Source organism: Bacidia gigantensis, assembly GCF_019456465.1.
Source record: "Bacidia gigantensis strain McMullin 20006 chromosome Unknown contig_295, whole genome shotgun sequence".
Taxonomy (NCBI): Eukaryota; Fungi; Ascomycota; class Lecanoromycetes; order Lecanorales; family Ramalinaceae; genus Bacidia; species Bacidia gigantensis.
In genome coordinates, this window is record NW_025408608.1 from 633143 (window position 1) to 648468 (window position 15326).

The 15326-nt window shown below is 46.3% G+C and overlaps 5 protein-coding genes across 5 annotated transcripts; 3 read left to right on the forward strand and 2 right to left on the reverse strand.

Annotated features, from left to right (window-relative positions):
- Positions 1–1094: 1094 nt before the first annotated feature.
- KY384_008252 (uncharacterized protein) lies at positions 1095–2827 on the forward strand (the record flags this gene model as incomplete). The annotated part of the gene is made up of 4 exons (XM_044816741.1): positions 1095–1173; positions 1354–1635; positions 1756–1789; positions 1981–2827. The coding sequence occupies 4 exons, from the start codon at positions 1095–1097 to the stop codon at positions 2825–2827; spliced, it is 1242 nt and encodes a 413-aa protein (XP_044666106.1).
- A 429-nt stretch (positions 2828–3256) lies between these two features.
- On the reverse strand, positions 3257–6343 carry KY384_008253 (uncharacterized protein; the record flags this gene model as incomplete). Its single annotated transcript, XM_044816742.1, has 6 exons — positions 3257–3716; positions 3777–4024; positions 4078–4334; positions 4395–4931; positions 4998–5614; positions 5664–6343. 6 exons carry the CDS (start codon positions 6341–6343, stop codon positions 3257–3259), a joined length of 2799 nt encoding a protein of 932 aa, XP_044666107.1.
- Positions 6344–7468: 1125 nt separating this feature from the next.
- On the forward strand, positions 7469–9422 carry KY384_008254 (uncharacterized protein; the record flags this gene model as incomplete). The annotated part of the gene is made up of 4 exons (XM_044816743.1): positions 7469–7849; positions 7936–8140; positions 8189–8545; positions 8593–9422. 4 exons carry the CDS (start codon positions 7469–7471, stop codon positions 9420–9422), a joined length of 1773 nt encoding a protein of 590 aa, XP_044666108.1.
- A 620-nt stretch (positions 9423–10042) lies between these two features.
- Positions 10043–11057, reverse strand: KY384_008255 (uncharacterized protein; the record flags this gene model as incomplete). Its single annotated transcript, XM_044816744.1, has 2 exons — positions 10043–10929; positions 11003–11057. 2 exons carry the CDS (start codon positions 11055–11057, stop codon positions 10043–10045), a joined length of 942 nt encoding a protein of 313 aa, XP_044666109.1.
- Positions 11058–12640: 1583 nt separating this feature from the next.
- KY384_008256 (uncharacterized protein) lies at positions 12641–15267 on the forward strand (the record flags this gene model as incomplete). Its single annotated transcript, XM_044816745.1, has 4 exons — positions 12641–12648; positions 12843–12903; positions 12959–13636; positions 14764–15267. 4 exons carry the CDS (start codon positions 12641–12643, stop codon positions 15265–15267), a joined length of 1251 nt encoding a protein of 416 aa, XP_044666110.1.
- Between the last annotated feature and the right edge of the window lie 59 nt (positions 15268–15326).

Sequence of the window (15326 nt, forward strand, 5' to 3'; positions counted from 1 at the left end):
CGCTAGTTGACCTCTGCATCGAAGCAGGCGTGCGTCGCTTCATACCGAGCGAATTCAGCAAAGATGTGCTTGAACCCAGCTATAAAGAGCAGTCAAAGACTCCGCTAGCAGTCCAAAGGGTGACTTGGGCGGAAAGACTTGCAAGTCTTGGCAAGGGAAGACATCAAACGGAAGCCGCCCGGGCCCTGCCGCTTTAGCTAGCGCCAAAGGTAAGCAGGGGGTAACGCGACAACCTACTAAGGTATGTCCGATCCTACTCATCTCTATATATAGCTTGAGTAAGTAAGTAATCTTAATATAAAGAAAAGGTTAAAGAAAAAGATTAGAGAATTACTCCCCCTTGATTTTAATACTTATTATTAGAATAAACTTATTTTTTAATTTTAATAAAATAAATTAAATACTATAAAAAATATAATAAAATTTATATTTACTAGTACTACCCTAGAGAGAAGAAACTATTCTAAGAAAAAGAATTTATTTAAGTATAAGTATTAGTATCTATTAGCTTTAAGTATTAGATAACTAATAAAAAAAGTATTTTCTTACTATAATACTAATAATAATATTATTAAAATAATATAAAAAATCAATAGTATCACTAGCTATAGAATGATTATTAGTAAGCACCTTTAAAGTTGTTTAATATAGGTATCTACTTATGTATGAGTTAGCTCTAATTACTTCTAGATAGCTTATAGCCTTCAATTTGGCTGTCTGAGGAGACCTTGAAAGCGACTGGGGAGCTTGCACATGTCAGCCTCAGTCGCCAAGTCATCAAAGATGTAAGGTACCCCAAAACCACACCCCCGCCGGGCCTAAGGTGCGCGCGCCCACAGCGCCCTATGGTCTCTAATGGGTCTCTACAATATGGAATATCGCACTTCGGTGCACCGGTAGTATGAGCTGCCCCTCCAAGCATGCAGATTCAAGCTCTACACAACACCTCAGCTCCGTGCAGCCTTGCCTGGGTGAATTGGCAACATTCTCTGAAGAAGCATCATAATATCCACTCTTTGAAAGTGATTGCACTTGTGGTAAAATCGTCACCGAAGCCGTAGTGATGTCGGTGTCTTTGCCGGACTACATTGCGTATGTGTCTTGAACCCATAAAAAATGATCCTCGACTGCTTCGACAACGCTTTCAGGCTGTGCTTCAATTAAATGGTGAAAGTACGTTGACGACGAGACAATAGTCCAGATTCCGCGATAACGGCCAATGAACTGAGGGAATTGGCGGCGAAATATAACTTGTCCATAAATAAAGACGAGCTTCTGGACTGGAGAACACTTTTGGCCGGTTTGAATCAAAATGCGAAGGAAATACTAGCGCTTCCCGACTACTATCCAGAGGTGAATTACGATCTATACCCACGTATCAATATACACAAGCCGGAGGGGAGGCTCAGGACAAAGGAGCATGGGCTTGTAAAGCTACCGTGGAATCCACGAAGCCTACCGGTGACGTCATCAAAGGTCTCAAAGTGGTGTTGAAGGATAACATTGCTCTGGCAGGAGTGCCCTGCACCAACGGAACAAAAGCAATTGACTGGATACCGAAAGTTGATGCCACGGTTGTAACAAGATCTCTCGATGCTGGAGGTATTGTGCTCGGCAAAGCAGCATGTGAGAACAGTTGCATCGGGGCAGTCAGGTTATATACCTTGCTTATAACTTGGCTGATATCTTGCTAAATTACTCTAGCGACACTTCAACAACGGGGCCAGTGCATAATCCTTATGCTGATGGTTATAGTTGCGGAGGTTCTTCGAGTGGAAATGGCAGACTTGTGGGAGGAAGTCTAGTTGATCTGGCTATCGGTGCTGACCAAGGTGGTTCAATACGAATTCCTTCAGCAAATTGCGGAGTCGTTGGACTCAAACCTACTTGGGGGCTGGTTCCATATACTGGCATCATTGGTTTTGAGCCAACTCTCGACCACGCGGGTCCAATGGCAAAAAACGTACCTGACTGCGCAAGGTTACTCGAAGCGATTGCCGGCACCGACGGCATTGACGATCGACAACCTTACAACCATCCTGCTGGTACTATCAAATATGCCGATGAGGTTGCTAAACACATGACTATCGAGGATCAACCTCTGAGAAGCATCAAAATTGGGGTTCTTGAGGAAGGCTTCCAAGACCCAATGACAGATCCCAATGTAGCGAAAGCTTCCCACTCCGCAATCGAGTCATGCAAGACCCTAGGGGCAGAAGTCAAATCTGTGCACGTTCCTCTCCACAAAGACTCCGGAGCTTTATGGATGATAATTTTTTCAATGTCTGGTACACAACAAGGTCTTCTGAGTGCACCAACGGGACGGAGACAACTCCTCTTTCCTGAACGCCCTGAGCAGATTGGCCCACAACTGAGTCAACAGGCTTTCGATGCTTTGGGCCCCGGTGGACAGAATATCTATCTCCGTGGTCTATTCTTGAAAGATAGATATGGTGCCAGATTACACGCTCATTGCACCAATCTTTCTCGGAAGCTCACAGATGCCTATGACGCCGCATTTCGAGATGTCGACATCCTAGTAATGCCAACCGTCATCTTTCCGCCAGTCAAACTAAGAACTCCTGAAACACCACTCACACCACTGAAGATGTTGTCCAGGACTTCTGGGCTGACATATAATACCGCTACCTTCAACTTGACCGGTCACCCTGCACTAAACCTGCCAGTGGGTTTCGTACCAGCGCAGGACGATAAGTTAGTGAAGTTGCCGACGGGTTTGCAAATAGTTGGGAGGAAGTTTGAGGATTTACTTTGTTTGAAAGTTGCAGCGAGTTGGGAGAAAGCAAATAAATGGAAAGAGCTCTAAGCAAGTTTTCTCTATGACCCAAATTCCTCATACGAGAAAGAAAGTGATGGAGATGAATGAAAGCCATTCGTACACTCTGCTATGTATCCCAGAGACCCAAGGAATGCAGAACGCAACCTGCTTATTATCGGCCCCCGAAGCGCTTGCTTGACCTGCTGTCAGTCTTTGAGTCGTTAATCTTTCGAGCCTCACGGATATTAATCCTTGCAAAAGATCGTAAGAGAGTGAGATAGTCACATATATCCTTTCAGTTTTGGCCTCTAAATTTTAATCACCGTTGGACTAATCATTTCAAGCAGCCATATGTCGAACTTCTAATAACCAGAGTATTGGTGTTGCGAATATCTCGTCTCCGGGTGGGGCCCCTTCTTGGACATCCATAGGACTTCAATCGAATTAGGTGTGAAAATTGCTCCTTCAAGTCCAACTCTATTTCCTCGATTTCTTGTTCTTTGTTTCCTGGTTGCTCTTAACTAGCTTGACAGGAATCTGGTCAGCTTCCGAGCTTTCCCCATTACTGCTCTTGCTTTCACTGTCATCATCACTGTCTTCCGAATCAAGCGGCGCGCTATCTTCACTGTCAAATTCTATTCTCGGTTTTCGTTTCCCCTTATCTCTTGTCCTTTGCTCAAGCTTCATGCTTTCTACGAGCTTGTGGAAGTCATCTACCCTTGTCTGCTCGAGTCTTGCGACGTCGGCATCCGTCTGACCTCCTAATGCACTCCGAAGATACTTATCGAAATCCCTAGACGCCTTGGCCACGGTAGCAAAATGCCGCTCACTGAGTTCGACATTGTACACTTGGGAGCCATTCTTGTCGATAGTGCCTTGCTGACTGGCCTCAAATTCGGCAAGAGCAATAGCAGTCTGAACGGCGTTACGAATTTGTCTGCAGGTCGATCATTATGTCAGCAGCCGTAATAAGATAATGCAGGTTTCCAAAGCATACCTGCCGTTCCAACTCCCAGCATTAGCTTTCTTGAGCTCGATATAGTGAGTTTTGGCAAACTTCAGTATCTCTTTGGTCCGGATTTTGAAGTGCTCGTTTTTCGACCTCTGCGTACGCACTAGATGCATTTTCCAAATCTGCAGGGTCGCCTCCTTTTGAAGCCCTGGATAATAGAGACTGATGTGAATACGAGATCGGAATGCTTGATCAAATATGCCAACGCGATTAGTGGTTAGGAACAGAATACCCTGCAAAGTCACAAGTCAGTGACACAGATTCGAAGTTTATAGGACCTACATACACTATAATATTCCATTGTTCTCAGGAATACCGAGACCACAGAGTTGCGTTTCATATCAGTTTTGTCTCGTTTCTGCAGGAAAATATCGGCCTCGTCAAGCAATAGCACGCATCCCCACTTGTGTGCTAATTGGAAATTTTTCTCGAGGTTGGTCTCGACCTCTGATGCTGTATCACCTATGTCACCACACGTGATAGGAAAAAGGGGTCGTTTTGTGCTGTCTGCAACACACTCGGCAGTAGAGGTCTTTCCGACTCCTAAATGTTATCTTTAATCCCAGATTCCTCGTCAAGAAACATGCAATGATATTCGCTTACCGGGGGCACCGTGCAAGAGAATGACAAGACCCGTGCCTTTGCCTTTCACCAAGTCTATTGAATGATCTTCTTGCTCTACCCCATTCCTTGGGCCGGGCACACGCGAATGATTAGCAACTAACGCACGCACAGTCTCCTTGTGACCAGGAGGTAGGACTAAGTCTTCAAATCCACTACTGTAGTCCACGTCTCTGATGAGATCGATGTCGAACATTGCCCATTTCCGGTTGCGCAAGGCAAAGCCGTAGACAAACGGCGGCAAAAGGATCTTCTCTTCATCTTCAATATCGTTCGGATCCGTAGTTGGCGCTAAGATAATCTTGTGTTCATCGAAGAATTGTTCCTCTCGTTGCATGTCCCAATCATAGTCTTTATGAACATTCTCATTGTCGCAACAATCGTCTTCGGAGCATATTCCATTTGTGACCGTGGGGTTCACTGTCTCCTCGTAGGTTTCACGAAGATTGTGCTCGGTCAAATTGCCAATCCCAATAGGAGAAAGACCTGTATAAGTGCGGAATACTGCTTCTCTGGTATCTATGATTACTTGAGAATCAATCTAGCTTTGCTGTCAGCAAGAAACAATACAATTCGTCTATGAACTTCCCTGCTCATGAGGTTCATCGAGTGTAAGACCCGAATAATGCTTATGCGACCCCTCATTGAATCGCGAAAGCTGTAGATATAGATTTCCTCGTTCTGTCAATCGTTTCCGGATCAGCTCGCTGTCTTGGGCGAACGCCAACGGGTACACCGAAAGGCTTGTAATTGGCTTCTTCCCATCGTATTTCCGGATCGAAAAGGTTTTTTGCATGGGGCCGTATTGTTCTCCGTCAAATTCAAAATTTATACATTCTACAACGAAGGCGCTATTCCTGACATCGGCGCGCTGAACAGATTGAGCATCAACAATGGCGCGAGCTTGTAGTTCAGAGTACAAGCCATGCTTTGCGAGTATTTCGCGGCCTCCTGTCCACCGTAAGACACGGTAAACTTGTACTTTAGAGCCTGGCGTTATGATATCTTGACCGTACTCGAAGAGTAGCCAGAGATCGGCATACGCTATAGTTGTGCATCTGCGCTCCTGGATTTGACGACGTGTTTCAAGCAGATGTTTCAGATCGGTATCAAAAACCTCGATGAGAAGTCGAAGGTGTCGAAGTGTCTCTTCGTCATCAGTTACAATACGCTCGAAAGAGCTTTGTTGATCGAAGACTGGTCTAGGAGCCGATCAACAAACAGCACAGTGCCTCATTTTGACTTGGATACCTGAATTTAATTCCACTCTTGGGAGAGTCTTTCCTCCCTTCCAAGCTGTGAGTTTCGTTCTTGCGGCGCTCTTGGTCTTCATGTTCTAGTTCAAGAAATTGCCTTCTAATGTAAGGCTCCAGGACGATGAAAAGCTTGAATGGATAGAGAAAAACCTGATCGATATGATAATCAGAACGCAGGACCAAGAAAAGGAGGCTATAAATTGTTGGACAACGTACAACAGACGTGGTTCCGGGCATATTGAAACTATTTCCAACGGAAGCTGGGATGGATGCGAAGAATTTGAATAGTTTGGGAGATCGAATACGTATCCGCTTCGCGCTTTGACGTATTATTTGTGAATCCCTCATACCATCATCCTGGTCAGAAGAGTTGCATGCGATTTGCGAGCTCTTTCTAAGCCGGCTGCGAATACTAACGCGAGGTTCATCGAGTAGTACCTCCAGTACCGCATTCGTCGACTTCTTCTTGAAATCCGAACCGACCGATCGGATTATTCGTGACTCGAGTGGACCAGACGGCGGTGAATTCTTGTAGTGACCAGGCTGTGCATCGATGGGTGGGCGGTATATGATCCCTGCCAGCGATTTTCGACCTTGGGCTCTCTCTACAGTCACACTGGAGCTTTCATCGGTCTTTGTAGTAGATTCTGTAGAGCTTATTTCGACGACAGCCATACTGGTGTTCTTGGAATCCATGTATACGTGGGCCGCTTGGGTCTGCTTACGTTGTTGGAGAATCTGCGGTCAATACCCTCCTGGCGACGCTTCGAGTCTCGTTTCTGAAGAATATCTGAGCCTTGAGGCACACACTTTCTTGAGGAAGCGCTAACGGAAAACGCGTGCGTTGCTGTTGTCCTTGCAGAAACTGGGACAGGACAAGGACAAATGACAAAGTTGAAGTGAAGAAGTCTCGTCAGCTTTGCAGTACAATACTGCTGTCTTGGAACAACATCTGGGACGGCAAGTATGTCTGATGATTGTCGTACTTTGAGCTTCGAGTGCTCTTCCTCTTTAACGGGGCACCACCGATCCGATCTCCCGGCACACACTTCACCGAGAATCCCTGTCGTTGCTCCCCTGGATGGCGACCCAATGGCTCGGCCTTTTTTCCAAGAGTGCATGAGAGCAAGGCTACGTGGCGCGCCAGCTGTGGAGCGGGTGGATTCTGCCAGGCATACCAACAAACCATAGGAGGCTGTTGTATAGGAATGTTCATGCATTGTGGATGTGACAGAGCACCTGGAGTCGTTGTTTAAAAGCGGCGTGAGCTGACGTTGCATAGTGAGATGCAGTAGCGCAATCAAAAGGAGACTTGTCGCTAAGAGAAACCGCTGGTTGAGGCTGTGTGTGTGTTGCATAAACTCTCGATTAAAGGAGGCACACCTAATGCAGTCGTGAACAGGGTTCGGGGATTTCAGCAAAGGACAATTTGAACTCTGGGGCATGACCCTGAGCGCATCACTTGCTTTGCCTTGCCTTGTTAGACGCCAAAACGGCCGAGAGCCTCAACTGATGCTGATTAGTCCGAGACACATTGGAAGATTGAGCGTCAAGGGAGAGTACTGACCTGTAGGTAGCATCGGTGATCCATTTACCGGAGCCGAATAAATGGCAAGACGGCTGCGAGCCCACACCTAAGCCGTGCCCTTCTGTACGGAACACTTGTGAATTGTGTTTTCGTCATGTTACAATCAGCTCCAAATATTCGACGTCTGGAAAGCAGGACTCGTACACTCCCAGCAACGAACGCATCAGCCGAATTTATTCTGAACTCCGTTCCTTTGGCAGAGACTAGTCAATATGTCCCTGAACTGGACAGATTTGTCCCGTTGTCAGAAGCACAGCGCCATGGAGATGCCTTGTAGGATATACGATGCTGCTCGTGCCAGAGACCTTGCTAAAAGAGACCCAGCCTGGCACTCTGGAGAGACTCGGCCATCGAAAGCGAAAAATTGTCCGCTTCTTTGGAACTTCTCGCGCAAAAATTGCGGACGAGCGAAAACACCAAGACGACAACAGAGCCTCGCAGGTTCACCTGGAACCAGGTCATCACAGAGGTCCAAGCTGCCAGTGACACCTATCAAAATGACAGAGGAAAAGTCAAGAGGATTTTTGATAGCATGTGCGAGAATGCCAATATATTCGAGCATTGGCTCTGCCTCTTGCCCAATGGTGACTATGGTGCGACTATAAGTGGAGCTTTCGTCATGTTAGTCCAGGTAGAGAACGTTTGCGTGCTCTTCGATCATTGGTACTCATTCTGTCAGGCCGCACGCACTACGAGCGAGATTCGCCGAATCATTTATGAAACGCTTGCCAGCATTCCAGATGCCTTGACGCATGCAAGCACATATATTGAGATATATAACGCGCATTCGAGCGAAGCACTCGTTGAAAAGACAGCGGCCTTGTGCAAATGCATTCTGGTCCTGCTCCAGCTGATAGTACGATTCTTTCTGAAAGGCTCATTTAGTAAGACATCACGTCCCTCTAGCTTATTGTGACTGAAGAAAGGACTAGAGAGAGGTGTGACCGCGGTGTTGAAAGGTTCTGCGTTTGAAGATGAGCTCAAAAATAGTGTTCAAGACATGAAGAATCATGTGCTGAAGCTCAGAGAGGAAGCCAATTTATGTCTACAGAAACGCATAGCGGAGATGGACAGAAAGAACGATTTGAGAGAGTGTAGAGGTATTAGTCATCTGGGCAATCAGTTAAGAATCTGCGCTAATTCAACAGAGCAAACTCGACAGCAATTGGCAAAGGGAGAGCTGCTTCTTGCAATTGAATCCAGCGCCAAAGTCACAGCAGAAACAGTCTGCACATATCTTCTTCGCCAATTGCAAGCAACTCCAGATTTCAACGTACGAACAGGCTCGTGTGAGTTCCACGGAAGCTTTGCGCAGAATGAAACTGATTAATCCTAGTGAGTCCACAATTTGCAACTTCGTTGCAGATTGCCAACGAGGCGACTCTACGACCAGAGATAGTTGCACAGGAAACGGTCAGCCCAACACCAGAGGATCTGCTCGCAATGTTGGAGTATGATAACACTAGCCAGCAGAAGGACATCGAATACTCCCTCACGTTGGGATACACTCAGAGCGATGCTGCCCACGCTCGATCAACATGGGTACTTCAGTCACCCGAGATGGGTGAATTCCTAGCCGGAAAGGCTGGATCCAGACTTCTTCTCATCAATGGAAACGGCGAAGCAATCGAATTCATCTCTCCATTGTCTTTCGTCTGTGCAAAGATCTCCGATCTTATCAATCTTTCCCATCAGATCATCCTTGCGACCCATTTCTGCGGTCATCATACAGATGAGCTGCGGGATCCAAGAGCGAATGTGCAAGGGATGCTAACCTCGCTTGTTGGACAACTATTGACACATGTCAAGCGTTGGGAACGCAGCGACTTCAGATTAGACCTCTCCTCGATAAGTGATGATAAGTGCAATGCTATACAACAGGAAGACAAGGATGCGTTATTTGATCTTTTCCGAGCTATCATCATGCAATTACCCAAAAACACCATCATCTTCTGCCTGATTGACGGTCTATCAGCATATGAGAATTCGAACAGGAAGAAGGATACTATAGCTTTTATGCGAAAATTAGCACGTCTAGTCCAAAAATCGTCACGTGTTGCACTGAGGGTGCTGGTCACATTTCCCGGACAAAGCATATATGCGGATCATTGGCGGGGTTTTGATGGCAAGAAAGCAAAGATGCTCTACGTACCCACAGATCTATAAGGCAGATAAGTGAGCAGGGTAATTACCAACACCTGGCATTCCTAGATGGCTCGAGGATTGCACTTCGAAACGTTAGCGGACTAGAGGCTCACAAAATACGCCCAGGACATAGCTTCACTAGATCAACAAAATTCGCTTACGCAGACTTCACCACATACATCAGCATGACCCAGTTGGATCAGGTGTCAGGATCGTTGTGCCAGTGTCTTGCCTAGCTTAATCGGCTTCCATTTCAGTGGCGGTTGTAGCGAGCACTGTCACCATCCAAGCTAACGATTTTTTGTTGGCTGAATTGGAAGGCTCGGTCCGTGGGCGAACAACAAATAACAAAGGAACTGTAATAGGGCGCGGTAAATAAATCAAGAAAATGAAGTTTGTAGGGAACAAGAGTCTTGCGTGCAAAAATGTAAGCGAATGAGATAATCAAACGCATGGCTACCCTGCGATGCTTCCTTGTGTAGACCGAGTAACATTATAGTGCCGCAAACAGACGGGTTCAAAGATTTTGAAGAGATGAGAAGCATGTAACTGATCTTGCGCAAAAATTGCTTCAATGCCACAAACGTTAGTCGGTGAGATTCTAGTGAAAGAAGGGCAATATTGCGCACTTGTGTATCGGTCTAGGAAGCCCGTTTTGCCGCAGGTTCCTTGCCTACCTTACCACCACTGACCACCTCGAAAGCAACATCACCAGCACTGATATCTGGATAGACATCAAATCGTCTCTGCTCGTACATCGGGATACTCTTTCGGGTCTCGCTGATCTTCTCTGCAGTTAAATCGCCGTACAGGATCTCTTCTGTTTCACGCGCTTCGCACATCACTTGCGCAAAAGGGTCCACTAGCATACTATGTCCCCAAGCATGATAGGTAGCCTCCATATCTCTCGCTGGACTGCACATCACCACGTAGATTTGATTATCGACGGCCCTCGCCCGAGCCTGCAACTCCCAATGCAACGGCCCAGTCGTTAGGTTGAATGCGCCCGGGGCAATCAAGGCAAATGCTCCTTTGCGCGCTGAGATAATCGCCAATTCCGGGAAGCGAATATCATAGCAGATAGCCACTCCAATCTTGCCGTAGTCTGGGAGATCTATAATCGTAATCTTGTTTCCCGCTGAAAGCACCTCCGATTCCTGGAACCTGAATTTTCCCGGGAAATCGATGTCGAACAAATGAATTTTACGGTGTGTACCAAGCAATTTGCCCGAGCGGTCAAAGGTCAATGAAGTATTGTAGTGTTTCTTAGTATCAGGGGAGTACTCAGGTATACTGCCGCCGACAAGGTATGCGTCTGCTTCTTTGGCCATAGATGAAAGGGCATGATATGAGGGTGCTTTCTCCTTGGAGGGTGGTGATGGAAGGAGAGTCTCAGCATATTCGGGAAAATATTGACAGCCATATGGCGAATTGAAGCATTCTGGGAGGACAATAAGGTTGGCGCCTGCCTGTGAGGCTTCAAGAACTTTGGACCGGGCGTGTGATAGATTGTAGGATTTGTCCTTTCCTGTCAATGATTCAGCCAGCGAATGTTGTTTCTACCCTTCTCATGGTATGGTGACGGAGGCAATAGCACGTACCAACGGCAAGCTGCACAATGGCAAGCTTGATAGGCTCTTTCAGTAATTGTGACATGTTTGTCGAGCTGTTTAAAGTTCTTTGGTGTGATTTGGGCAGTCGTACATGTCGTAAATGGTGTAAAAGTCGCGGGCGACACGCTGCAAGCATAAGCTTAGATTTGGCAGCATGGTCAAAAGATGACAATGTTCTGGCTGGCAAAAGACGAGGCTGAAAGTGGAACTGATGCTAAAAGCGGCGTGACAACAATTCTTGCCAACCTAAGTTAAAGGAAGTGCTATGCAGCTAAGAATTAAGGGTGTGTGGGTTAGGGTTCACTGTCAGCCCCGCAGCCTTGTGAATCATGTCGTTGGGCAGAACACTCCTTCGCACTTTTTCTCGACCTGCTGCTTAGGTCCATTCCAGGGATACTTTGGAAATCCATTAAGACTGGAAGTGCTGGCTCTCAGCGCTTTTCTCCAACCTTTTCCCCGATTTTCCAGTGTTTTCTTTACAACTGTCGCTGTAGGACTAGCCTTAAGGAGAAGCAGCCTTAGCAAGCAGCATTTGGACGAAATTGGAGATGTGGCCGAAAAGAAGGGTGTCATGACCTCAGTCCAAAGATCACTGTGAAGTGCCACTAATCAGTAGTCCTGGCAAGGTGTCGTCTTCAACCTTGGAAAGGCTGACAGGAGGCCTACGCAGTAGATGCTGCAGAGAGTCGAGGATCTGTGATATTTGTTCCCATACTGATGGGCAACTCGTTACGTACAACGCTAGAGTAAGCCCAGCACTGCAAGTTGGCAGTACTCACGATTTCAACGACGAACGTTGGTGCTATACTTGATCTCGCAATCACCCCCGCATCGACGATCTGGTCCACATCTCCCACATGCCTTTACGCTAGGCAAGGCCAACAAGAGTCGACGCTATCGGCGTGGTGAGACAGCCATCGCAATCACCCAACCAAAATCTCAGCTGAACAGCCTCATCCTATGCTACATTAGAGGTAGGGATCTATATGCACACTACGCCGTGCATGAGTACAGCCTCTAACGCAGATACGGAACCTGATTTACGTACTATCATGCAGGCTGATCCTGTTGGTCCTTCGTTGCTCCAGGCCTGCAAAGTCGGAACGTGGAGGTATCTTGCCATGAATGCGGCTGAAAGCAAGAGCCTCATCTCTTACACGCGCTATTTGATTCTTTCGTTAAATAGCTGATACTGTATCTGCCAAACCATATCAAGACACCATCAGGCGTTGACCTTTCACGTTTCAGATCAAGTAACGCGTTCTTAAAGAGTAGTAGCAACACTCTATTCGGTCCTTGTATGAAACAAAAGGTCGCTTCCTGTCGTGGATTTCTCACCCTTTCGCAATGGCAATGAACAAGAGCGTGCGCATTTGGCTGATCGCATTACTATGGAACTTCGAAAGCACGGCGTAATGAAGTTGATCAACCATACTGCCACTGCCTCAAGTAAGTCATATACAAACATGTTTGGTTTATTAAGAGCTTGCTCCGAAATGATCGTTCTCTCTATGAACTCATCTCAGCAGTTGTGACTTTGGGATTGGACTCATTGGTTTTTCGACCTTTCAGCATTTGTATACCCAAGTATTTATTGACAATGTACTTTAGTGATGAAGAAGTGCTATGCGTGGGTAAGTACTCCAAATGAAAATCTGCAAGATCCGTTGAGGTTGCTTGTGCAGTCCGTAACTGGGATAGAGTGATGAGTTCTTCAAACTTTCAATGGCTGAGAAAGTGGCTATTTCCAACGAGCGCAACGCGGACCCCCGAGGGGATGGAGTTACGTGGGCTCGGAAAAGACCTCGAAACTCATTAAGGTGACTAGCTGTGGAGAGTACTATATTGCTGAGGACGAGTCCGTACCTCAAGACCTAGAGGATTTCAAGGTTAGTGCGTCTACGAGGCAGGGAATGACTGTCTGATGGACGATATCCCTACCAGGAGCATTTCGATTTCGCCTGTAATGGCGATAATGAGTTTCCGAGCCAATGGCCCATTGAATCCAGTATTCCAGGCTTCCGAAAGTTCATGGAGGAAGATTTCCTGGTCACCTGCCAAGACGTTGCACGGGACGTCTTGACATGCCTTGAGATGGGCCTGGCCCTCCCTAAGGGCGTGTTCACCAACTGTATGAAAGATCGTGTCGATGAGCTTCGTATCAGCTATTATCCACCCTTGAACTTAGAAAAGTTTATAGGTGGCAAGCAAAAGCGGGTCTGGCCACACACTGATTTTGGACTCATCACACTACTCTTCCAAGATGCAGTCGGCGGTCTTGAAACTGAAAATCGCGAGGAGCCTGGCACGTGGATCCCATTAAACTGTGAGTCGCCCACGGAAATGGGTGTCTATATCAGTGACACCTTAGCACACATGACCAATAACTATCTTCGGTCAGGAGTGCACCAGGTTGTGTCACCTATCTCCGCGCTAGACTATGGAGCAGGACTGCTAGAAGAGCGATACTCGGTTGCGCTGTTTGCCAAGGCAGACCGAACTGCCAACGTAGGCCCATTGGAAGAATTCATAACCCCAGAAAATCCTCGACGATATGAGGATTTGACGGCTTTCGATCTGCATAGAAAGCGAGTTGGGCAATTGTATGGTGCTGCTAGCTCGGTGAGATACTTGGCTTGAAGTCACTTTGACGAAATAATTGTGAGATGGGGACAACGTCAGAGAATGCAAGCACAGATTTGCTTCCTGGCATTTCATCCCTTGAGCCGTTAGAAGCACACACGGTGGATGGACAGTCTCGATGGGTGTGCCTTTTAGTAGCAAATTTGATTACAATCCTTTAATTGTTCAACGATTCGCTTATACCATGGCGGGTAATTCTGTTCCATATTGACTACCTATTGATGGTTATAGTGATTTTTGACTGTAAAGGGTTAGTTTTAAAACTTATTGTTGTATTTTAAACTATTTAATACTTGTATATGTTTTAAGATTCAAATGTTTTTTATGAAACTTAAAGAGAGCTAGTAATATATAATACTGTTATTTGGCATCTAACTATTAAGAATTTAGACTGTTTTTAACTGTTTCTACTGTAGAACTATTGAAATGCTAAGCTCTGCGCTCAGGAAGTCGAATACGTATCTCTCATTAACGTAATCTAGATTTCAAGCTCAAATATGGGCGTACGAGGAGATTTTCACGCGCGAGAAGCCTTGGAAGTACTTGCACAAAGACATGGGGGCGCATAAAGGGGGCGTAGGGTGGGCATGAAGCCTTGTATTATTAGATTGTAATTTGAATAATGGTACAAAGCTTAGTCACTTAGGAAAACAATATTAATATATTTAGCTACTGCTTTTACAACTATTTCAATGTACTTTACTATTAAAAATTTTAATTATTACGTTAAAAATGCTGCGTTAAAGCGGTCGTTATCAACTAAACGTTAGATTTACATTACAGTTGGTGAATGGTCAAATGACCGTTAAAATAATCCATAACTTCCCGCTAAGGTACAGCTTCCCAAGGTCTTGTCCTCAAAAGGCTAATATTTGCACAGTCTTTTTTGGCAGAAAGCTTCTGGGTTGAGTCTTTTCGCCGTTCTGCAACTCACCGTCGCAACTACTCGAAAACAAAGAAATTCAGGCAACGTAGGAATAAGAATCAAGCCGAAATTCGCCAAGGATCAATGCCAGTCGCGCGACCGTACGCCGGCGCACACCCTAGGCCGAGAGGGGGTGATTCCAGGGTACATTTCTGATGTCTTGGCGAACAGGGCAGAATAGAGCTTACGACGATTGTGTGGCCCATTCGTGGACTACTGCCTCGAAACTGGTTTTTGGCCTTACGATCTGAAGGGGAGAAAGGCGACTGTTTATGATGGTGGCGAAAAGAAGAGGACAGGGTCTTCGCTACGGTTTGTTGGGGAGTGTGTGGCTGCCGCTTTGAGATTACCGGAGGAGGAGACGAGGCATAAACGGTTCAGAGTCTCTGAGGTTGAATATACGGGAAAAGAGCTTGTGAAAGAAGCAGAAAAGATTGTGGGAGAGAAGTGGACGGTAGATAACCAGCCGTCGACCGACTTGTTGAGAGAAGAAGAGGAGGAGATGGGCAAAGGGAGAGAAACGGAAGCGTATATGGCTTTCGTGATCAGAGGAGACTTTGATGATAGCCCCTTTGGATACTTAAAGGATGGATTTGAGTTCTGCCGAAGTGGGGAGGTCAAGGTGCAGAGAAGGACGCTGTCTGAGATCGTCTTGGACGTAATGAAGACAGCATCACCGACGTAGGAGTCTCGAAAGCCTGCTACGATACCTACATTGGTTTACCCCTGACTATCAATGGTCCA